Source organism: Sinocyclocheilus anshuiensis, unplaced genomic scaffold (genome assembly GCF_001515605.1).
Source record: "Sinocyclocheilus anshuiensis isolate Anshui unplaced genomic scaffold, SAMN03320099.WGS_v1.1 scaffold425, whole genome shotgun sequence".
NCBI classification, from domain to species: domain Eukaryota; kingdom Metazoa; phylum Chordata; class Actinopteri; order Cypriniformes; family Cyprinidae; genus Sinocyclocheilus; species Sinocyclocheilus anshuiensis.
In genome coordinates, this window is record NW_015537947.1 from 890,707 (window position 1) to 914,792 (window position 24,086).

At 37.4% G+C, this 24,086-nt stretch overlaps 2 protein-coding genes across 3 annotated transcripts in view; both read left to right on the forward strand.

The window, feature by feature from the left end:
* The window catches only part of LOC107664217 (FERM domain-containing protein 6-like), a 31,801-nt gene extending 20,269 nt beyond the window's left edge, over positions 1-11,532 (forward strand). For both annotated transcript variants that reach the window (XM_016454730.1, XM_016454738.1), the window contains exons 7-14: positions 312-467; positions 1,034-1,099; positions 3,012-3,080; positions 6,738-6,912; positions 7,522-7,791; positions 8,125-8,232; positions 9,856-9,923; positions 10,022-11,532. In XM_016454730.1, the coding sequence (XP_016310216.1) occupies positions 312-467; positions 1,034-1,099; positions 3,012-3,080; positions 6,738-6,912; positions 7,522-7,791; positions 8,125-8,232; positions 9,856-9,923; positions 10,022-10,273 (1,164 nt within the window). In that variant the 3' untranslated portion in view covers positions 10,274-11,532. The remainder of the gene's footprint in view (positions 1-311; positions 468-1,033; positions 1,100-3,011; positions 3,081-6,737; positions 6,913-7,521; positions 7,792-8,124; positions 8,233-9,855; positions 9,924-10,021) is intronic.
* Positions 11,533-12,445: 913 nt separating this feature from the next.
* LOC107664295 (probable methyltransferase TARBP1) overlaps positions 12,446-24,086 on the forward strand; it is a 23,080-nt gene continuing 11,439 nt past the window's right edge. Inside the window, exons 1-21 of the mRNA XM_016454820.1 lie at positions 12,446-13,435; positions 13,512-13,609; positions 13,816-13,885; positions 13,990-14,135; positions 14,297-14,349; positions 14,445-14,542; positions 14,691-14,826; positions 15,640-15,741; positions 16,328-16,361; positions 16,593-16,792; positions 16,955-17,174; positions 17,852-18,040; positions 18,403-18,602; positions 19,150-19,221; positions 19,517-19,637; positions 20,172-20,282; positions 21,061-21,213; positions 21,903-21,989; positions 22,082-22,284; positions 22,998-23,079; positions 23,191-23,362. Of these exons, the coding sequence (XP_016310306.1) occupies positions 12,559-13,435; positions 13,512-13,609; positions 13,816-13,885; positions 13,990-14,135; positions 14,297-14,349; positions 14,445-14,542; positions 14,691-14,826; positions 15,640-15,741; positions 16,328-16,361; positions 16,593-16,792; positions 16,955-17,174; positions 17,852-18,040; positions 18,403-18,602; positions 19,150-19,221; positions 19,517-19,637; positions 20,172-20,282; positions 21,061-21,213; positions 21,903-21,989; positions 22,082-22,284; positions 22,998-23,079; positions 23,191-23,362 (3,424 nt within the window). The 5' untranslated portion in view covers positions 12,446-12,558. The remainder of the gene's footprint in view (positions 13,436-13,511; positions 13,610-13,815; positions 13,886-13,989; positions 14,136-14,296; positions 14,350-14,444; positions 14,543-14,690; positions 14,827-15,639; positions 15,742-16,327; positions 16,362-16,592; positions 16,793-16,954; positions 17,175-17,851; positions 18,041-18,402; positions 18,603-19,149; positions 19,222-19,516; positions 19,638-20,171; positions 20,283-21,060; positions 21,214-21,902; positions 21,990-22,081; positions 22,285-22,997; positions 23,080-23,190; positions 23,363-24,086) is intronic.

Here is a 24,086-nt window from a genome sequence, read left to right on the forward strand (position 1 = left end):
GGCAGTACTTACTTACTTACTCATAGTAAGATTTGTTTTAAGTTGAAAAGTCCAGAATTTGTTGTATTTTGGATCCTTGTATGCTGGTATCCTCACCAGGGTTTTTAAATAACAAGACTTTCTTGGACAACCAGCTTCACCAGAAGGCCATGCTGAATGACTAGCATTTTTTTGAAAAGCACCAAACCAGCAAATTCTTGTTGTGTTTTTACAGCAGGGGTTTGATTAAAGTTTTTGTGAGTCTAATAAAGCATGGTGAGAGCCCACACTCATTTCATAATCACGCATGACCCGTGTCTGCTCTCTTATAGATAATTGCGAAGCGTGGCATTGACTACCTGCTGTGTCATGGGCCTAAGGTTCATAAAGAGCTGTGGGGGATGTCCTCGCGTGACGCTATCCTGCTCTTTATCAGAGAATCTTGCCGTCTGGAGGATGTTCCAGTCACCTTTTATCGCCTACAGAAGGTCAGAGGTCAAGCACGTTTATCGGAATGTCTTTCTGTAGGTCAGGACATTCTCAGCTGTGGAATGTAGGGAGGTTTTGAAAATATTTTCATCAAAGTAGAAGTTAAAGGTGAAGTAATGTCTGCACTACTAGTGGCACCTGATGGAACTGCATTCTGCTCGATTGAGTAATATTACAACAGCAGCTCAACCAATGCTAGAATGATTTCTGAAGGATCATGTGACACTGAAGACTGTAGAAATGGTTTCTGAAAATTTACCATAACAGGAATTTTAAATTGTAACAGTTATTTTAGATATTAGATATTATTTAGTTATATTTTAATATCACTGGGTATTTGATCAAATAAATGCAGCCTTGGTGAGCATAAGAAACGTATAAAAATAAAAAAAATCTTACTGACCCCAAACTTTCAGTTTTGTGTGTGCATATAATATAGATTTGAATAATTGTATTCATACGTAATATAATTAATATTTTTAATATCAAAATTATTATTGTTTTTTATATATGCAATATTAGATATTATTAAGTGTGTTAATAAGCCTGTGTCTCTTTCCTGTAGGACAAGAAAGAAGAGAAAGGTTCAGCACTCCTTGGACTCACTCTACGAGGAATGCAAGTGTATCAGGTGTGTGTATCAGAATGCATGAGGCATTTTTCTTTCCACTACAAATAGGGAAAACCACTTCTTGTATATAATTTGCTGCAGTGCAAAAAACTGGACACAGCAACATCACAACAGTAGTTGTTGCACATCACATGAAATCGACAGCCCTCATTGAAAATGATTAACTTGTGGTTGCTTTTTGCTGCAAAGCATGTGTGAACAGCCTACTTTGTTGTGCAGTCCTTGTGTTTTCTCTTTGAGCCGGTGCCAATCACAATGATTGAGCTCTCCAGATAGGCCTGACTGGAATGCATATATTAGATGGTTCAGTCCATAAACGGATTTGGAGTGCATGCCTTTCCCCTGAGCCCTCTGATCTGCCCGTTAAAGCGTCCGGGGTTGGATTAAACTGAGGGCCCTGTGTCTAATGGCGCTTTTCCACTGCATGGTACGGCACGGTACGGCTAGAGATCAAAGACCCAGTGTGGTGAGGCCCTGACCCCAACCTTAAATGGGCTCCCCTTCTGCACTGATAAAGAACAGGATTTATATTTTACTCCTTTCTCACACTGCCAAATAAGCTTATATTACAAACGATCTAACAAATGATTTGTGGAAGTGAGTTTTGTAGCAAGTAGGGTTTGGAGATCTGATTGTTAGTCTATTAATAAAAAAACTACTGGAAATGAGGCCCTGTTTACACTAGTGCGTTTTCGTTTTAAAACGGCGTTTTAAAATGAAAACGATCCTCGTCTACACTTGCGTTTTCACTACGTTTCAGAAACGATCTCCGTTCCACACTACACAACCGAAAACGCATGTCACATGACCATTCATGCAGGTACAACAATGAGCATGATGTTATTGTTTACACGGTCGTCAAGGATACGCAGAGCGAATGTTGGCAGCCACGCCATCGTTTTAAAAAGTCTCAGTTTTGGTCCATTTACACTGAAATGTAACCCCGGGGTTTTCAAACTAAAAAGGGGTCTGTAGTGTTTTCGAAAGTCTCCGTTTTCGAGGGACGAAAATGCTGGAGTAGAGTAAACGACAGGCGTAACCGTAGCAAAAGTTATGCGTTTTAAAACGAAAACGCACTAGTGTAAACGTAGCCTGAATCATTTTGGTTGGAATGAACCGTGTATTATTTGTATTAGAATAACAAATTATAAAATTCTATAAAAATGTTATGTGTACTTAAAGGGTTAGTTCACCCAAAAATGAAAATTAGGTTGTGTTTTACTCACCCCCGAGGCATCCTAGGTGTATATGACTTTCTTCTTTCAGACGAATCCAGTCGGAGTTATATTAAAAATTGTCCTGGCTATTCCAAGCTCTATCTATCTATATAAAAGCGCCCATCCATTAAAAAAAGTGTCTCACACGGCTCCGGGGGTGAAGCAGTTCCGGGCGGATGACGTATGAGGTCAGCACTGCGCATGCGCCGCTCAGAAGTGATGAACGCGGAAGCACAGGGGAGAGATCAAAACAAAACAACGGTCACTAATTAGAAGTACAAAACAAGGATTTGTAAAGAAGAATGTCAGAGGATTTCGATATAAGCCAAGAGGACAACCTAATTTTCATTTTTGGGTAAACTAATCCTTTAAGGCACAGTTTTTCTAATATAAATATTAATATTTGTTATCTAATATAAATATTATTGTAAAATCAAAATTTAAAAAATTAAAAATCTAAATGCTCTAAGTTTTTTGTTTAATAAATAAAACTAATATTTTTATTGCATTTATTAAGTACATAATTAGCACCAATTATTTTGATTTCTCAAAAGTAATAAAATAATCTGTAATGGAATCATAAAGGAACCTGAATCATTCAGAATCTGAGCAATTTAATTTTCTAACAATCCCCATTTTTACTTGTGAGTCGACCATTTCATGTGACAGAGGCCTTTTTTTTCTTTATTTTGCAGGAGGTGAACAATGTGCGTGATCTGCTGTATGACTTCCCCTGGTTTCACGTGGGACGACTCACTTTTCTGGTAACATTTAATGTTACGGCTTTTTACATTATTAGATCACACCAGACCAAGGATATTATAGTTTTGAATTTTTAAATTAGTTTTTATTTTAATATCTGCAGTTCCGGGCGGATGACGTATGAGGTCAGCACTGCGCATGCGCCGCTCAGAAGTGATGAACGCGGAAGCACAGGGGAGAGATTTTAATAATGAAAATAAAAGAAATCTTTACAATTGAACAAAATCCAAAAATATGCAACATATGTATAAAATTTATTCATTCATATTCATGTTCATATTCATTCATATTAAAGATGTAATCTTGTTAAACATACCAATAGTTTACAAACAACAAGCTAATCGAGGTTTTCAGAAATCGTCATTGAAACTCTGTAAACTTTATTTTTGTCAATCTGTGTTTTAAATGAATTCATTTGTTGGATCTTTGGCACAGATGAGCCACCGGTGCACACTACTGTATGTCCCGTCTCTCCCTCTATGAATGTACACAATAAGAAGAAACAATCTAAAATGCTTTGAAACTTCATACTACTCAAAACTAAATGCGATATGGTGATTTAACTTGATGTTTGCACTTTACTTCGACGAGCCGCTCCAGCGCGCACGCGCTCCAGATGAGCAACGCAATCAATCCCATAAAGCCCCTTTTACACAAGACACGGCAAGCGGTGAAAACACCGCGCGCTGCCGCTTTCTCTCATTTTGGATGCGTTTTTGTACAGTCAAGGCGGTGCTCGTGTCATGGACTCGAGGCATAAAGTGGCACATTCCACAACCTGTCGTTTGGGCAGTATATAAGCTGTTTTTAGACTAACGAGAAAGTTTTGAGTTCTGAAACTTACAGGATGTTTTTAAAGCACAATGACCTCTTATATGTCAAAAGATCGAGGGAATTTTGATTTCTCAGTTCATGACCCCTTTAATTACTTTCCACTATGTTATTGTAAAACAAAACAAAACAAAGTTATGAAGAACAGTCTAGTTCAGTCGTTTTCAAACTGGGATCCAAATCTGTGATAAATTGACAACAATAATAATAATAATAATGACTTTTTTTTCATTCACATTCCACAAATGTAAATTTTACTTTACTTAAACTTAAAAATTGCATAGTGAAGCACTGTCTAGTCCAGTGGTCCATAATAAATTGAGAAAAAAGTATAATAATAATAAATATATTATCAAAATGTATTTTTAAGACAGGTAAAGTCAGCGTGTGCATAAATTAAATCAAACTGCGTTTAATGTATTTTTGCCTATTCATGTTCATCAATTGTTTTGTTTTTTTAAACTTCTGTGTTTAAGATACATGCCAACTTAATAAAAGTTTCAAGTTTGTTTATTTATACAGTATAGCACATTTAAAAACAGCAAACACGGCTGTCCAAAGTGCTGAACTAAACATAAAATGAAAGCACAGGGCAAACCACACATTCATGACAGAAGCTCACAATGAGTTGAAAGCCAAAGAAAAAAAATAGGTTTTAAGAGATGATTTAAAAGCAATTAAAGACCGATCTGTGCCGAAAGGTTAATGCTTTCCAGATATTTAAACAATTTGATTCAGTACAATGTACTCGTCTCTCCCTCTATGAACGTACACAATAAGAAGAAACAATCTAAAATGCTTTGAAACGTCATACTACTCAAAACTAAATGCGATATGGTGATTTAAATGATGCTTGCACTTTACTTCGACGAGCCGCTCCAGCGCGCACGCGCTTCATATGAGCAACGCAATCAATCCCATAAAGCCACTTTTACACAGGACACGACAAGCGGTGAAAACACCGCGCGCTGCCGCGTTCTCTCATTTTGGATGCGTTTTGTACAGTCAAGGCGGTGCTCGTGTCATGGACTCGAGGCGGACGTTGCCATACAGTGGGGAAAATAATTATTTGATCCCCTGCTGATTTTGTAAGTTTGAACACTTACAAAAAAATGAAGGGTCTATAATTTTTATGGTAGGTTTATTTTAACGGATAGAGACAGAATATCAACAAAAAAATCCAGAAAAAACACATTATATAAAGGTTATAAATTGACTTGCATTTCAGTAAGTAAAATAAGTATTTGATCCCCTACCAACCAGCAAGAATTCTGGCTCCCACAGATTGGTTACGTGCCCAAGTGGAACACAGATTAGTCCTGTCACTTTAAGAAATTACTCCTAATGTCATCTTGTTATGTTATGAGTATAAAAGAAACCAGTCCATAGAATGTGTATCTTTCATTCAAACCTCTCCCACCACCATGGGCAAGACCAAAGAGCTGTCAAAGGACGTCAGAGACAAGATTGTAGACCTGCACAAGGCTGGAATGGGCTACAAGACCATCAGCAAGAAGCTTTTTGGGTCATGGATGATGGGTCTTCCAGCATAACAATTACCAAAAATACTGCCAAGGCAACAAAGGAGTGGCTCAAAAAGAAGGACATTAAGGTCATGGAGTGGCCTAGCCAGTCCCCAGACCTTAATTCTATAGAAAATCTGTGGAGTGAGCTGAAACTTTGAGTTGCCAAGAAACCTTAAGGATTTAGAGAGAATCTTTAAAGAGGAGTGGAACAAAATCCCTCCTGAGATGTGTGCAAACCTGGTGACCAACTACAAGACACGTCTTACCTCTGTGCTTGCCAACAAGAGTTTCTCCACCAAGTTTTGCTTGGGGATCAAATACTTATTTGACTCACTGAAATGCAAATCAATTTATAACCTTTGTACAGTGTTTTTTTTTTCTGGATTTTTTGCTTGATATTCTCTCTATCCGTTAAAATAAACCTACCATAAAAATTATAGACCCTTCATTTCTTTGTAAGTGGGCAAACTTACAAAATAAGTAGGGGATCAAATAATTATTTTCCCCACTGTAGTAATCGTAAAGCGTGACAAAATGACTATTCACTAAAGTCGGCTCATCCAAAAAAAATTAGTTAACTCACTCTCATGTTGTTCTCGCACGTCAAGCACGCTTTTAAACGTCCGTGCGCTGTAGGATGCTATCATCTGGACCATATACCTCAAAAAATTGTCATCCAAAAGAAAATTCCCTCCAATTCTAAATCCATGGCAAAACATATACGGTTAAAGTGTGGCCCGTATGTGCTCAGCCATGCCATACCTAGGCCAAATGTGACTGCTATCAGCCACATTTGGCCCAAACGCTCTTGCTATCTGGGTTAGGACTCACGTACATGAAGCGCCATCTACAGGTATTTCCCTAAACAACCACAGGTCAGATTTTCTGGCAGAGAATTGAGAGTTTATGAGAGCTTATTAAATCACAAACACGATTATTTATTTTTGCTAATTATTATTTTATTTTAGTTAGTTTTTCAGTTACTGTTGTTAGTTTTGTTTAGTTTTAGTTTTTCATTTATTTTGACATTTTTATTTTATTTCAGTTTATTTTGACATTTTAATTTTATTTCAGTTTACGAAAACGTTTTTTGACCAATAGTTTTAGTCTTGGTTTCAGTTTTCGTTTACGAAAATAACCTTGCACCAGACCTCACTGTTTCTCCCTCATTCCAAGTCATTTTAGGTTGGTTTTTCTGAACTCCATGAAGTGATTTGAATTGTGGTGCTTGATCACCTGCTCTGACATTAAAAGTTACTTTTTACAAATACAGAGGTTCTGTCTTCTGTCTTCTCTGCACAGGGGAAGAAGTTTGAGATCCAGCCCGATGGTTTGCCCTCTGCGAGAAAGCTGGTGTACTACACGGGTTCGGCTTTTCGTTCCCGACATCTTCTGCTGCATTTAAGTTCCTGTCACCGATTGTACCTCAGTTTGCAACCTGCACTCAAACACCTGCGGCAGCTTGAGGAGTCAGAGGGTGTGTGTCCACACAATAATCATCTACAGGCCCTTCTTGCTTGCTTTTGTAGTATGATTTTGTTTCCCCCTTGTTTGTAGTATGTTTTGTTTCTGATACTTCAAAATTCACATAAAAACAGAGTGATGGAAACATAGCTAGTGACCTCTGGCTTCTTGATCGCAATATTTGAATCAAGCATTTTTTCTAAAGCTGCTTTGAAATGATTTGTATTGTGAAAAGCGCTATACAAGTAAATATAATTTAAATTGAAAAATAAGGTGACCAGATTTTTAAAATGGAAACTGAGGACATAATAAAATAATAAATAATAAACTGTATTATATAATAAACATAAAATATATAAAAAATAGTAACTATTGCAAATAGCAAAAAATTCAAAACAGTATTATAACAAAATTATGACTTTACAAAACCACCAAAAACCAGGACTGTCCCCGGAACAGACGTCTGGTCACCCTATTGAAATATACAGTTTATTAATTTTGGTTGAAATAAGACCTGGATATGTTAAAGTGTTTGTGAGAATCACCCTTATTAGTCACAGAATTATTGTACCACGTCAGGCTGTTTTTGACAAAACATTATTTTCTCCATCTTCGGATCCAGAGAAGAAGAGGTACCGTGAATCGTACATCAGTGATGAGCTAGACCTGGATCAGCCGTGCAGCGAGGGCAGTCCCCGTCTGTCTCGACACTCCACCAGCAGCTCTGGCATTGAGGCGGACACCAGGCAACACAGCGTCTCCGTAGAGATGGTTTCCATGGAGGAGAAGGAAAAGTCCTTCATCTCTGCTGTCAGTCACGGCTCCTCACACACCTCTGGCATCGACACGAGCAGCAAAGCTCGGACTGATGAAGATGAGTGGCAGGAGGAAGGTGAGGGTCAAACAACTTGAGTGATATTTAATAAAATACTTTTGCAGATGTTTTGCAAAAGTATAAAATGTCCCGCTCATCAATTTGACATGGTCTGCTGACAGATAGGCATTGCTGGGATTCCTTGCATATGTAATGCTAGAAAGACGTAGGTGAAGCTATAGAGGTTGTTCTGAAGTTATTTAGTCTATTTGCTCAGCCAGCTTGAATTGCAAAATATCACGTTCGCACTGACAATAAAAGACAAAATGTTTTGTCACCACGTTAGATTTTTGACAAGGTTAAGCACAGATTAGCCCATGATGGACAGTTTGTGATGAAATCTCAATGTAGATTTGCAGGATGTGGTGAAGGAGCCCGGGGAGGTCTCTGTGGACGACCCAGTGGATATCTTGCGATTGGCTGACTGTCCCACCATCCAATCAGACACTGAATTTAAAGGTGATGACTCACAAAACAATCCGAATTAGGTCACTTTCAAACAATTCCACATCTGACACATCCAGTCTGAAAACTGATCTACATTATTTGATCTGTTTCTGATTCATTTGTAACCAATTCATTCATTTTTTATTTTTCATTTTTGCATAACATAAAAATAAAGTTACTAAAAGCATGGTAAATGTTTAAATCATGGAGAAAGTGCTTGCATACCACTACTGGCAAGTGAGCAACTAGTGCAAGATTAATATAATTATATAGAATCATTTATTATGGTGCTGATTCTTATTATATATTTTATATTATTATATTATGATATATTTTAATTGTATGATTGATATATAATATTATTTAGCAATTGTCATGCAATTAATGTTTATTTGTTATTAATGCTTTTGAAAGAACTTTAAAACCAAGTGCTTATCAAGGCTGAAGTTTTTTGATAAAAATACAGTAAAAACAGTGAAAACAGTGTGAAATATTACAATTAAAAATAGATGTATTCCTTTTGTGATATATTTTGAAATGTAATTTATTCCTGTGATGCAAAGCTGAATTTCCTGCAGCCATTACTCCAGTCTTCAGTGTCACATGGCCCTTCAGATCCTTAGTTTAATGTGCTAATTTGGAGCTAAAGAAACATTTCTTATTATTATGTTGAAAACAGTGTTTAATATTTTTTTGTGGAAACCATGAAAAAAAAAAAAATTCAGGATTTTTGTTTATGACTATAAAAAATAACAGCATTTATGAAATAGCTTTTTTCAATAACATCATAAATGTTTTTACTTTGTGTTTTGAGCAATTCAATGCATCCTTGCTGGAAAAAAAATCTTACCATGGTAATTCAGTTCACATTTATTTGTATAGCGCTTTTCACGATACAAATCGTTGCAAAGCAGCTTCACAGAAAATTAAAGTTTCTACATTACATTTAGGAGTAGCTTATCAGCCTATGTCAAAGTGATGTCCATAAGGCAGATATATACAGAAAAGAATCATCCACGACATGTATTCAAACAAATGGTGAACACTATTGACAGCAATGATTATATGTTGCTATCAAACTTATAGGAACATTTAGTAGTTTTGTATATTGGTTCAGGGTTGGCGTCATCTGAGGTCCTCAGAGGGGTTGGCATCATCTCTTCTCAGGTGTTCTGGATTGTCACATGATCCTTCAGAAATCATTCTAATATGCTGATTTTATTACTCAATAAATTATTATTTTTTATTTATTTAAAACAGATGTGCTGCTAAATATTTTTGTGGAAACCATGATACTTTTTTTTTTTTTTTTTAAAGATTTTCAAGACCGCTTTTTAATTATTTTTGTTTGTTTGTAACAATATATAAGTCTTGTCTGTCACTTGATCAATTGAATTCATCCTTGCTGAATAAAAGTATTAATTTCTTTCCTAAACTTTTGAACGGCAATGTATAAATTGAATGTAAACAGATGGGACCAGAAATAAATGTGTCAGAATATTGTATCTGTGCGTTAGGTCTTAAAGCATAAATGTAGTTTTTTGACAATTTTGAAATACAGTAAATCAATATTTTGCTTGTAGTCTTTGATGAGAATATAAATCTGATCCAGTTTACTGTAACATCTGTTTCCAGGTCTACAAATGAGTTCAGTTACAGGGAACGATCAAATGGACCATTGTGATCCAGATAGCATGAAACAGGTTTGCCATCTCTGATCTCTGTGACTTCTCTGTCTTCTTCAGTCTTTCACTTTTCATTCCTTCATCATGTCACTAATTGCTCTCATCACCCATTACAGGTTTCCAATCAGAAGGGTCGTAACCCGGCCGACCGCTACAGTCTGAGCCTGGACGACGTGCGACTGTATTCCCCACTTCTCCCTCTGAGAACGGCATCGGTTCCAGACACATCCGTCAGCTACACGTTTGGGCTTCCGCACTCCTCGACCAGTCCATGTCCAGACAGTACTTCATTCTGTGTCCAGCGCTCCACGAACTGCCTATCTCTGGACCTGCTGGATGATAACCAGTTGCTGGAGCTTGTCCTTTAAGAAACTGAGAAGACTGCAGCTTCCTGTTGTCTTGTCATTAAACTGGACAGAAAAATAAAGACAAAACTGAGGCATTAACAGGACACATTTTTATCAGGAATTTCATTAAAACTCAACCAATGTGTTTCTTCAAGAGAGTATGAACAAATGTGTTTTTTTTTAAACAATTTTTTACAAATCTTCGGTCATGTAGAATTTTGTGTTGAACTTTCTGCAGAACGTGTTAATGAGTAACCTTAAGAGAAGCAAGGCATTACTACACTAACATTGGGCCTTGATAAAATGACTTTATAAAACCTTCTCTTCCAAGTAAATTCCACAATAAGCAACAGGAGTCATCACCCACAGTGAACCTTCATTGGTCCAAATCCTGTTATGCATGGCAGAACTGTATATTAAACAACAAAACTAAACATTTTCACATTCAGGACAGACAGATTACTACTTGTTGGTTCACATCTTCTTAGGACATGTTGTAACATGTTATGCTACAAATATTGGTTAGGGAAAGAAACTTTGGACCTCTGAATTTCACATTTGCTCTAAGATGGCTTGACAATGTCAAAATTGGAGGAACATTCTCTGAATTACATTATGAAAACAGATAGAAGCTACCAGAAAATCCACTGAGTGCACAAAAACAAGTCCTGTACTCATGCAATAAAATGCCATGCAAGACTTTTAACTTGGGAGTTTGTCTGGCTAATCAATATCAGTGTGCTTAATCAATATCAAATACGATAAAAGAATTCACATTCTCTGTCTTTTTCGGTCATGATAAGGCACTGAACGTGCACCACCTGTTCTCCTGTTTCAAATAATAATTGTGTACAGACAATTCTCATGTTCCCAACTTACAAAGCATGTGTGAACCCGCTTAAACCAACAATTGGAACCAAGTTAAAAGGTCAAACCAAAATATTCCATGTCTGTTTTCTATGAGATCTAACCACTGGTTTAATATAATATCACATAGATCTTTACTACACAAGTCATGTTGAACTGAGTTGAACTTTTAAGAACAATAAGAACAAAGACTCGTTCGCTGTATATAGATCCGTGTTTGTTTTGTTCTGAATACATGGAGCTCTTTTGTTTTCGATAATTAGAAAACTCACATCAAGCCCTCAGGAGGTTGTGTATATAATGGTGGGTATAATTTCTTCATCTATGTATTGTAAACACACATCCTATTAAAAGCATGCTCATATACAGTGGGTACGGAAAGTATTCAGACCCCCTTAAATTTTTCACTCTGTTATATTGCAGCCATTTGAATACTTAGGACCATGTGATATTTCAGTTTTTCTTTTTTAATAAATCTGCAAAAATGTCAACGAATCTGTGTTTTTCTGTCAATATGGGGTGCTGTGTGTACATTAATGAGGAAAAAAAATTAACTTAAATGATTTTAGCAAATGGCTGCAATATAACAAAGAGTGAACAATTTAAGGAGGTCTGAATACTTTCCGTACCCACTGTATGTGTTCCTTTCAGTGAAAGGAAAAGCAATAAGAATGAATAGTACGAATAAACATAGATGTTTAGAAATTCCATAGTACAGTGTATGTGTTATTCATTACATAGAAATACAATAAACTCACTGATAAAAGCAATTAGCATAACCGCAGGGTCTGTGATCATGATAAGTGTAGGTGTAGGTTTTATTTTGGCATTGGTGGGGACATAACTGCAGACAACAGACATTTAATTGTCTGACCAAAATTATTGCTAGGGACAATTTAGTAATCGCTGGACACTAGTTGGCGACATGTCATAGCATATGAAGGTATTGTTGGGGCAAAACAACTGAGCGCCTGTGACAGTGGAATTTGTAGTTGTAGAGTAGCCACACATCCGTATCAGTGAATTTGAAGTCACAGACAAAATTTGCAAACTTGTCGATTTTTCTTTCTCTCCCACAAACACAACATTTACACCTTTACTCTCACATTTTTTGCTACTATTGCTGCAGTGAATATGGTACAAAACACAAGTCATGGACAGATTTTGTACATTTTATTAAAACTTGCAAAGCCTTTTCAGTCGAAATATGTAAATAAAGCGTAGTATATGAATGCAAATGCAAAGAAAGAAAGAAATAGTCGCCATGTGCCCCCTGCTGGCAGCAACGTTTCTCACTCAGCGCATGCGTCAATCGGTCACGTAATATTTCCGGAAGTAGACGCACCGGTTCACACGTGTGCAGCAGGCAAAACCATCAAACCGGATTTTAGCCATTTTAAAGCTGTGGGTATTTTTAACTCAAAAGGGCTAATAAGAAAATGTCTAATTTTTTGCTAAACACCCTTTTGTCCCACCATCCCGATCCCGAGAATTTGTTCAGTACGTTGTGCTGGCCAAGCACATCACGCCCCGACATAGAGAAGGTTGAAGCTTTAACTGTTTTGATCAAGGAGCTTTCCAATAAATCACAAGAGGAGCGCTTTATTTGTAAAGTGCAGTCAGTGATATGGAATCAATGCATGCCACTAATGCAAACGATCTCCAGTGCAGATGATGGAGGTAAAGATATGCTGAGTGCTGTCTGTGGACTCTTTGCAGTGTGTGTCAGTACCTGTCAGACCCATGATGTACCTGAGAAGGTAAGTCAGGTTCTTCTGCCTGTGCTGTTGTCGAGAGATGATGGCAACCATGAAACCAGCAGGTTTGACATGGATGTTGCCATTGAAGTCACAGCAGTGCTGTTATCCAGCATCTCATATGACAGAGACATCATCTCTAGGACCTTGTCCTGCACCCTTTGCTGTGTCAAAGATCTCTCTGACTCCGTAATCTCAAAAATCATAGTCCGGATCTGGTTCACCATACTCAAGTCCTGCGATAAAGACTCTGAATCAGAGGTCCTACATCAGATATGGGATGATTTACTGTCATGGCATCAGAGAGATCAGACCGAATCAGTATCAGCTCGGGTTCTGGTGTGTCTCACTTCTCTCTCCGACCACCTCTACTCATCTGAAACCTCTCAGACCCGGCCGGATCCTAGAAGATCTCAAAGGTTTTTTAGGGCAATTCAGGCCGGATTGATCCACAAGGACAGTGTGACCCGCAAACGGGCACTTTACCTGCTCACAAGGTGTGTGGCACTGGCAGAGATCAAGAAAGAAGATGTGTTTACTAGCGAGGAACCTAACAGGGGTAAGCCAACATTCATGGTGTGTAAGATGTTTATGATTTCTAACACTGTTCACATGCATCTCTTGGCTCTCTGCAGATGAGATCCTGTTCAGATGGACTCCAGAAAAAAAGCAGTTACTGAGGGAATTCTGGGAAGATTATGCTCTAGTATTAGAGACTCTAGAGGAAAACCAGGTAAAAATACGTTATTTTGTGTTTCAGATTCACAAAACCCCACTAGCTATATTCAGAATAGCAAACTACCATACTAAAATGAAAAATTCATTTTGAATGAATGAATCTGAATGTTCGCCTTATTGTTGTGGAAACAAGTATTTGTGAACTGCATTTTGCATTAGTGTGTCTTATATTGTTTATCTATTTTATTTTATTTTTTTAAGATTCATGTGATCCGACCTGTACTCAACAGGATCGACATGCTCGTTGAGACAACGGCGACTGACATCCAAGGTTGGTCACGTTTCTTTTGTGGCAGCATATGGCATAATACAGTTTTCCGCTGACTGGCCTTGAATCTCTGCTTAATCTTGTTCTCCAACTCTCTCCGTCCTCAGGTGGGCTGTTTTCTCCATCCTGGCTGCTGTGTGTGTATCAGCGCATGTTTCACAGTGAGAACAAGGCAGTTATGAAGGAAGGAGTCAATCACCTGTTAGAACTGAAAGCACTGCATCGTCCTGTGTTTGCTTTGGCATTTTCACAGGTATCCATCCATGAATCTTAAGATAATAGGATGTTATTCCTTATAAGATACTGTAACTAAATATTCAGTTTAACCCAGAAATATGTCACATTATGAAATAAATTCAATAAATAAATAAATAAAAAACACTTCTTGATAATGAACATTCTTCTGGTTGTCAGTTTGTAATCGGTCCTCTCATGGATGTTCTTGCAGAGAGCTCTCTCTATCACAGGTAACTGTTGTCTGGTATTAAATTTCATACTGGATAAAGTTTTATTACATAATACAGTTTGTTTGGTCTCAATCTTAAAATGCTTGTTTCCACAGAGCACTACAGCAGAACATTAGAGATTGTCCAGAGCTTGGAGTGAAACTCCAAATGTTTATGGTGAATTTCTTCAAAAGTTTGCCAGAAGAGAACAGAGGTAAAGAGAACCAGTTTATGTTTGTGGAGATGTTTTGGTCTTGCATTTTAGGTTTTTAAATAAAACCATGAAAAAGACTCCATGATATTTTAAGCTGGTCTGAAATGTGCAGTTTTACATCTAGAATTTATGTTGTTGTCGTGACCAGGTTCAGTGTTGCTGCAGCTCGTTCAGCGGTTGGGATCACGGCACTGGTGCGCAGTTCCGCTGCTCTTTCTGTCCCAGGCCCTGTCCTGTCTGTCCCCTTGTCCTCTACTAGGATCTGATGGACTTCATGCATTCAGGTACAAACTACTAGCTGCTGGAATCCAGTGATCTTGCAATTGGAGAAATGTAGTGAGTGTTAAGTACAAATTAAAGGAGATGTGCTACTGTTTTTATCTATTGTAAAGCATACATTATTTTAGAATATTTTGTTTTGCATTATTTATCATCATTACTAAAGACTTCTAAATAGACAAATATAAACTGCCTATGGATTAATATTTTACCAAAAAACTAAATGTAACAATTTTATGTGAGTTAGATAGTGAAAGAAAAGCAGCCAATCCTTCAGTGCTGTTTAAAATGCATCATGTGTAGGGATGGGCGTATCGATCCTAAGTATCGATATATCGATACTGACGCGAGTATCGAAAGTATCGATACTCAAACTAAAAATATCGATACTAAGGTGTGTTTTATTTACCAGTGATTTTGTTTATTTAAAATAATAATAATAATGCATACAACAATCTCAGAGAGCGTTCACTCACTGCTGACAGTGCATTCAAACAGAGCTCCGTTTCCCAAAAGTATCATAAGAAAGCATTAAAGGGGTCATATGATGCGATTTCAAGTTTTCCTTTCTCTTTGGAGTGTTACAAGCTGATTGTGCATAGTCGTATCGAAAACAAAATAAGTGGTATCGCCCATCCCTAATCATGTGATGTAAATCGACTGATGTAATTGGTTGAGAGAATGTCCAGAGTGAGCAGAGCTGCAGTCTGATCTATAAAACGGACATCTGTAGAGATCAGACTTGATGAAAGCACGTATTTGTTGCAATAATACATGTGTTTGTAAGTCACATAATCTGCTGGTGTTTTTGTGTTCAGAGAAGTTCTGCGCTGCACTATGATCACTCACCAGGTTCTTCTGAGAGGAGCTTCACAGTGTTTTCTGCTCCGTGCTGCTCTCTGTCTGACAGATGTGGTACTGTAGCTTTCCCCCTTCAAATCCCTAACCCTGTAAAGCCTGTCATATGAAATAACAGTCAGATTATTTGCTTTTTAATGAAAAAGTCTATCGAACATTCAGACAAAAGTTTTCATATGCATTTTGTATCATATTGGTTAATGTTGTATGATATTAGTGAGAATATAGAGCTTAGAATGAAGAAGGAAAAAAAAAACACCTCAATTACATTTTTTAGTCAGTCGAAAACTGAGCAAAAATATGACATCTGGTGCAGATTTTGTTATTTATGTGGTTTTCCACGACATTCTAATTTATTGAGATGCACCTGTATTAGAATTGATATTAAGAAATGTTTCTTGAGCAGCAAAACAGCATATTAATGTTAGTAATGGCTGCTAAAAATTCAGCTTTACCACTACTACATCAATCAATTTTAAAATGTGTTAAAATAGAAAATAAGTTGTAATAATATTTCATAATACTATCATTTTTACTTCTTTTTTTATCAAATAAATCCAGCATTAGTGAGCATAAGAGACTTTATTAAAAAAAAAAAAAAACTTTGAAAAATTCTTACCAACCACAAATGTACATGTTTATCTTAAGGTGGTTTTCAGGTTTTTATCCCTTAAATGCTTGTGTATATGCTCTATTTTTCTTCCACTTTTAAGTCAAATATAAAGTTTGGAGGTCATTGCCAAAATGTTTGACAAGTCACATTCAAGTATTTCAAAGAACCTTTAGTAAGTTAGAAATTAACTTAACTCAAATTTCATTTTTCTTTTTAGTAGATACTGTAGATTACTCTCAAGCACATTTGTAAGTGGATGGCAATTTCTGATGGAATGAGATCTAAACTGTGTTTTTCTAGAATCCATCTGTGTCAGGACAGGTTCAGAGAGTGGTCAGTATGGCCACACTTGCGCTGTTGTGTGACGTGGATGATCGAGGTGTCCTAAACTACCGGTCTGAGGCCATGAGAACGCTTCACTCGCTGACCGACTACTTCTACCCTTCATCATCTCAGCATCTCAACCAAACATTACTGAAGCCCACATCTGTGACAATCAGGTCTGGTCAGCTCTAAAAATATATTTATAAATATTTGGTTGCTGTAGATCTTAGAATTAAAATTCCATATTTAACCATACAGAGGAGAAATTTTGTTCGAAGTACGTTTTCCTGTGGACCATTATCACTTCTTCATTTATGAGTTATGTGTGTTTATAACAGTGATCCCGTGGACAGTGTCGTGCTGAAGGACTGGGGGCGAATCGTGGCCCAGTTTATTCGAGATCAGTGGACGTGTCTGAGTTTTCTGCAGAAGTCTGCTGGGACCCTTCGGGCTCCTGTAGCTTCTGAGGTCCTGAGGGCTGCTGTGGATGCTCTAGCATTACTGCCTGGTCATCTTGTTTTGCCGGTGCTGGACTTCATGGCATCAGTCGTACCACAGGTGGGCCGCATCTCCTTTAAGTTAGGAAAAAAGTTAAGTTATTTTATTAGCTTTGTTTTATTAACATTTCATATTTGAAAAAATAAATATGTGTTCTACTCTTTTCTAGGTGTTATTTTGCTTGAAGTCAGTTGATAATGTTAGTCGAGGTTTTTTGTGCCAAACAATTGTCTGTTACATATATAATAAAAATCTGGAATTGTAGGAAATTTTGAAATTAACATTTTTTTTTATTTGTGACCCTGGACCACAAAACCAGTCATAAGGGTCAATTTTTTTTGTTTGTTATGATGGGACAATATTTGGCCGAGATACAACTATTTGAAAATCTGGAATCTGAGGGTGCAAAAAAATCAAAATATTGAGAAAATCGCCTTTAAAGTTGTCCAAATGAAGTTCTTAGCAATACATATTACTAATCAAAAATTAAGTTTTAATATATTTACAGTAGGAAATTTACAAAATATCTTCATGGAACATGATCTTTACTTAATATCCTAATGATTTTTGGCATAAAAGAAAAATCAATAATTTTGACCCATACAATGTATTTTTGGCTATTGCCACAAATATACCCCAGCGACTTAAGACTGCTTTTGTGGTCCAGGGTCACATTTTTGATTGTGTGATGTGAGTTTAAACTGGTGTTTAGTTGCTGGGTCTATTTTCTCCACCAGGTGGTGCAGTGTGATGAATCTCTGTGCATTGAGGCCATATGTGCATCATGGAAGGTGGTTCAGGCTCTGAGCACAAACCCTCATGATTTCTGGTCCACACTGCAGGGATTCGTGCGCTTAGCGTTTCACCAGGGCCTTCTGCAGCTCACAGAGGAACAGAATCACAGAATCACAGCCTGCATACAACAGGTCAAGTCAAGTCAAGTCAAGTCACCTTTATTTATATAGCGCTTTTAACAATACAGATTGTGTCAAAGCAACTGAACAGCATTAATTAGGAAAATAGTGTGTCAATAATGCAAAATGACAATAGTAAACACTCATTTTTCAGTTAAAGACAGTTCATCATTGAATTCAGTGATGTCAACATCCAGCTCAGTTTAAATAGTATCTTTGCAATCAAGTCAACGGTATCGCTGGAAATGAAGTGTCCCCAACTAAGCATAGTTAAGCAAGGTCCATACAAAACCTGAAAGACCTCTTTTGTAGCGTTTGTGATCAAAAAAACATATAGCTAGTGTATATAATAAAAGCTTTCTGGTTTTTGGCAGATTGTGACTGAGCTCATGGAGTTGGCACAAGTCCGATCAGGAGTGTTTAATGTTCTGATCCAGCATTGCTGTGAGACGTGGCTTCCCTGTGGGGCAGCAGAGGGTCTCCAGTCAGACGTTGTGTTCAGTACGGCTCTCTTACACCTCGACATCCTGACTGAGGCCTGTGTGTACGGCCCAGTGTTCAGAAGAGACCAAAGGTGAGTGCACATTAAAAAGCAAATGAAAAAGTATTTCTCTCAACAGTGTTCAGCAGCAGCATCTCTACTAATAAAGAAACTGTATCAGCTCATCTGCTTCAAGAACAGCCTCGCTAGTAAGAAATGACAAGTAGCTTTAAAGTTGCTAAACTATTTTACTGATAAAATCGTCAGTGCAGCTAAAAACAGTTTCTGTGCGTGGGTATGTTTCCATGTGTGTCTGTACTGTATGTGTGTGCATTTGTAAGGGAGAGAGAGCGGGAGAAAAGAAAGTACGTGCTTTCCATAATAATGAAACTTGACATGGAAATAATTAGTCGTTTTTATCCTATTGTTTATTATATTTATTTGCTTGGCCAGTGTCGTTATGGGTTTTGGTTATTTTGCTGTTTTAGGCTGTAAGGACATTTGAAATAACTGAAATCAGTGATCTGGACATGTAATGTGGTCGAGACCTGCCTGGAACTACTTTAGCTGAAATTATATTAAAAATATAAATATAATAATGCTAATGATAATAAATGTATTTTCTCTCTTTTGCTTTCAGGCTTGTTCAGGAGGTTCAAAGCTATGTTGAGCAACTTGGTGATAGTTGTGCAGCAAACACAGCTGTCAACAGGTAAACCACAACACTTACTGTTTGTAATGTGTCTAAAAGAAAGGAAACTTTTGCATAAAAATCATTAAATATTCTTGAAAAAAATATTGTTGCTGGGGTAACTGACTATACAGCTGAAATAAATGAATTATGCATATATTACAAGCTGACACCATTAATTGTGGACTTTTACAAATGGACTATTTTTGTGGTACAAAACTGCTTGAATCAAAATAGATTCATTCTACATTTCCTCATAGCATGTTCAAATACTTTGGCGCTGATTTACATTTATTATTCTGAATCTCATTTCCAGTGATAACAGGGATGATCAATTTCCTCGAGTGTGTGTTCTGGCTTTCCTCTGCCGCTTGAATCCATCTAATCAGCTTCACCAGCGTCTGATGGAAGAGCTCGTACAGCGACTACTGAGGAAGGTTTGTGTTCAATTCATTACTACGGCTCTTACTGTAAATTGGGTGTTTAATTCTTAAAGAAAGGACTTCCTGGAAACAACGAGCAAGCTGACACCATTAATTGTGGACTTTTACAAAAGACTATTTTTGTGGTACAAAACTGCTTGAATCAAAATAGATTCATTCTACTTTTCCTCATAGCATGTTCAAATACTTTGGCGCTGATTTACATTTATTATTCTGAATCTCATTTCCAGTGATAACAGGGATGATCAATTTCCTCGAGTGTGTGTTCTGGCTTTCCTCTGCCGCTTGAATCCATCTAATCAGCTTCACCAGCGTCTGATGGAAGAGCTCGTACAGCGACTACTGAGGAAGGTTTGTGTTCAATTCATTACTACGGCTCTTACTGTAAATTGGGTGTTTAATTCTTAAAGAAAGGACTTCCTGGAAACAACGAGTGTGTGTTTGATTTTGTTTTGAATGGCCCATCTCATGGTTATTGCATGTGTTTTTGATTAAAGTTCCCTCCTTTGTCTCTTTTCTTTCCCTTAGGATGCCGAGATTTCGAAATCCAAAGTACGTTACTATAGCAACTCCATCCAGCACAGAGTGAAGAACCGCGTGTGGCAGACGCTGCTGCTGTTACTGCATAAACTCAGACCGGTTAGATCTCTACACCACACGCATGCATATTAATCCACTTTGTACTAGAGATGCTTTGATTTCAAGCTTTTTGGCCAGTAGCAATTCTGATATTGTCAGATCACTGTGTTGCTACTGAATTAAGCTTTTAAATAAACACAATGTGATTACACCCCTACAGAGAGGTAGTTCTATTAACTAAATATTACTGATTTGAATCTGTTGGATGTATAACAGGCCTACATTGTAAGACAAATTATATAAATAATAATAAATAATTAAATACATAATAATTAAAACTAATATGACTATTTTATAGAGGTTATGTTTGAACTGCTAAAGTAAGTTTTTACCCGTTACGATCGAACATTAGAAATACAAATGAATTACAAAAACCTAAAAAAATCTTGCTACTTGATACAGCCAAAATATTGCCTGTTCAACAAAAAGTATGCACATCCAGCAGGCAAAAAGCTCAATAAGGCTGCTCAACCACATAAAGTTGCAACACAATATATGTATTGCAAGTTCTCACCAACAGTGATGTTTTGAGCCATATGGCTCTTAATCAGACAAATATTGTTTGTTAAAATGCCATTAATATTGTTGTTGATGAAATACAATGTTGCATTTATTGAATTTAATTAATCATTTATTTTATTTAGTGTAAAAATAGCTATTATATAGCTATAATAAAGTAGAAACAATAGTACATTTTGTTAGTAAATTGGTTGTTAAATTCAAAATCTGTGTACACAGTTTCGAGTTCAGCAGTCAATGTTGATGTTATCTGTCACAGGAGTTTGTGTCAGAGTGTGTGTTGAGTCACGTGTGTGAGGCCGGCTTCTGCAGTAACCAAGCGTCCGTCAAGTACCTGATAGAGTGGACCCTGATCCTGGTCCTCCACCAGAACCCGTCTCGCATCCAGAACCTGTGGAACTGCTTCAGTCTGGTGAGTCTGAACTCATCAGCACACAAACTTGAATCTAAAAACAGATGCAGCATATATCTAGCGTAGCGTTAGTTCTGGCAGGTCACGTTAGTCAAGCTCGCATCAGCTGACTCTCAGCTGATCCCCATCAACCTATGGGAATACGACACCTATCTAAGCATTCATATACAAGGTCCCTCAGTATTATCAGCAGTTTTCGCATTGCTCAATAGCTAATTACCCTCCTCCATCCCCAACTCCTCCTCTGTCAGTCAGGATTCAGCCTTCTGATTCTCCTTTGAATCTGACTAAATCTAAAATGTGTACATAACATTATTGAACTTTAACGATATCTGCAATACATTTATGTTGGTTCTGTTCGGTTTACCCTGGGGGTTTATTGCTGCTCTCCCTGCTCTCATCCATGCTAGGCTGCATGGAATGCGCAGGGAGTTCTTGCCCAGAACAGAACCATACCGCCAATCCAAACTGTATGCTAATTGTCAATCATCTTTGACGATAGTGGTCCTGACAGAAATACAGATCAAATCCAGTCCTGAAAATATCACGTTCCTCATTATTAGTGGCATCCAAAAGAGTAGGAAAAATAGCTAGATTAAACTAGGATAGGAGAAAGTATTTTAACTTCTTTTAAGTATCTAGATATGCGTGTCATTTTCTTGTAAACCATGCAGTTATTTGTTTTGCAGGATCATGAGAAGACAAAAACAAGCATATGCACTTTTCTCTCTGTCCTTGTGCACCTGAATGTCCTCCTCCCAAAACTGCAAGATAAGGTGCAATTTCATCAGTTGAATCTGATTTATTCTTCCTGTGCAGCCGGTATGAACATGTTATGCGTTAACTGTATTGCTGGTGTCTTTCTCAGGAGGCGCAGTGGCGTAGAGCAGTGGAGGTGAGCCTGCAGTGGTGTTTCAGTCATAATTTCAGCATCCGTCTGTACGCCCTGCTCGCCCTTAAAAGGGTGTGGGAGCTGGAGGATGCCCGTGTCCTCCCGGAGGAACATCTGGGCGCACTGACCACAGTGGTTCAGGCCTGTTTACAGCAGGCTGAAGCTATGCAGAACACCGGGTGAGAAAAGATTCACTCATTAACCCTATAAACCCTAGATTTTACTTCCTTAGCAAGTAAAAGGCCTTTTAGTATAATTCTAAAAATGTCCCCCTTCAGGTCATCGTTCACATGTCTTTTTGCTGTGAAATCTTTACAGCTTTTTATAAAGTAAACTGTATTTTTATAAAGTAAAAATGGCATTGATTTGATCATAGAACTAAGCATTTAAATATCATCTTACACATATTATTGGGAGATATAGAGTGATTTTATGTAATACTTTTTTAAAAAAAATTTTATTTTATGCTATACTGTTATAAAGATGTCATTGATTTACGCTACAATCTATCAGAATTTCATCGTACTTTTTAGCCATATAAATATCAGCAACTGCACCAAATTGCCAGTTTTTTTTTTCTGTTTGTGCCTCTGATATAGGAAAATATAAAGCTCATACTCAAACAGGAAAAAAACACCCCTTTTAATCATAGTATATGAGCCATAAAAGCCTGATGTATCAAATTTGATGCAAAAACCTTTTTTTGCTTTTTTGCTTCCAGTAACCTGTAGATTTTTCTGACTGTTATAGCATATGTCAGGCTTTATAGCGTTAATAGAGCTGTGATCCTGAATTATAGTGACTTGTAGGACTGATTTTTCAGGGTTCTCTTAGATTCTCATAAGAAACCTGGAGATATCGGATTTTTAAAACTAAATTTTTCCCCCTACAGAAATGCGATGAAAAATTGGTCTAGAATCCAGGACCATTTCTTCTTCAGTGCTTTTAACCCAATCATGGACTACAGTGTTGAGGTGAGATCTTTCTCACACACACACTCTCTCTCTTTCTTCTGCCCTGAGTGTATAATCTGATCCGTTCTGTGCTGTTATGATCCAGCGGCATTACATTCTCTGCTTCCCCAGATAATATTCCACATCTTTCCTCTCCTCTCGGAGCTGGCAGAAGATGAGTGGCTTCCACTGTGGAAATTTGAAAGTTTTGTTGACTTCCCAATTGGTGCTGCCCTACCCTTGAAGAACTCTGTGACGGATCTCTGTGAATTCCAGCCTGGTGACTGGAGCCAACAGGACAAAGGTAATCACCACATGAGGGTGGCAGAGAGCTGGAACCACACCACACTTATGAAAACACTCACTATGTTTACATGTGCACCAGTAATGTCATTATTTTCAATAATCAGAGTAAGGACTTAATTGCAGTAAGATGACACGTGCAAACCTCTTCACTCCAGTTTACATGCAATATTCATTATTCTGGTTATTTGCTAAGAAGTGTGGTTATTTTTGTCATTATTTGCATACTCCACAGCACAAATAATGAACTCATACATTTGGCATGGTACTGGCCACTGTCCACTTACACCAAATGCAAAATTTGCGAACTTGCATAACTCAGCACTGACAAAACTTTGGCATATTGAGTGGTGAGGGGATTCTTGAACTTAAACAAGAAATCAACAGATAGCTCTGTGATTGGCTACACTGCTCAACGCTGCAAAAACATGTTGTAAATAGAAACCTTGGAAGCTCTCCTGAGCACAAACACAAATACGCGTTTGCCAAATCTGTTTTGGCAATTCATAGTTTTCAGTAACGTGACTGGCTCAAAGACCTGGCGGGTAAAACATCCATAGAACTGCAGCACAAGCCTGTCAATTGTCTATCAGCTCCAATCCCAAAAATATTTAGATCACCTCTCAAAAAAATAAAACCAAAATATGTGAACAAAATGCAAGTTTTGGCCATTAGCAATACATATAAAGCACCTGCCGCAATATTTCAATCACTAAAAACAGCGG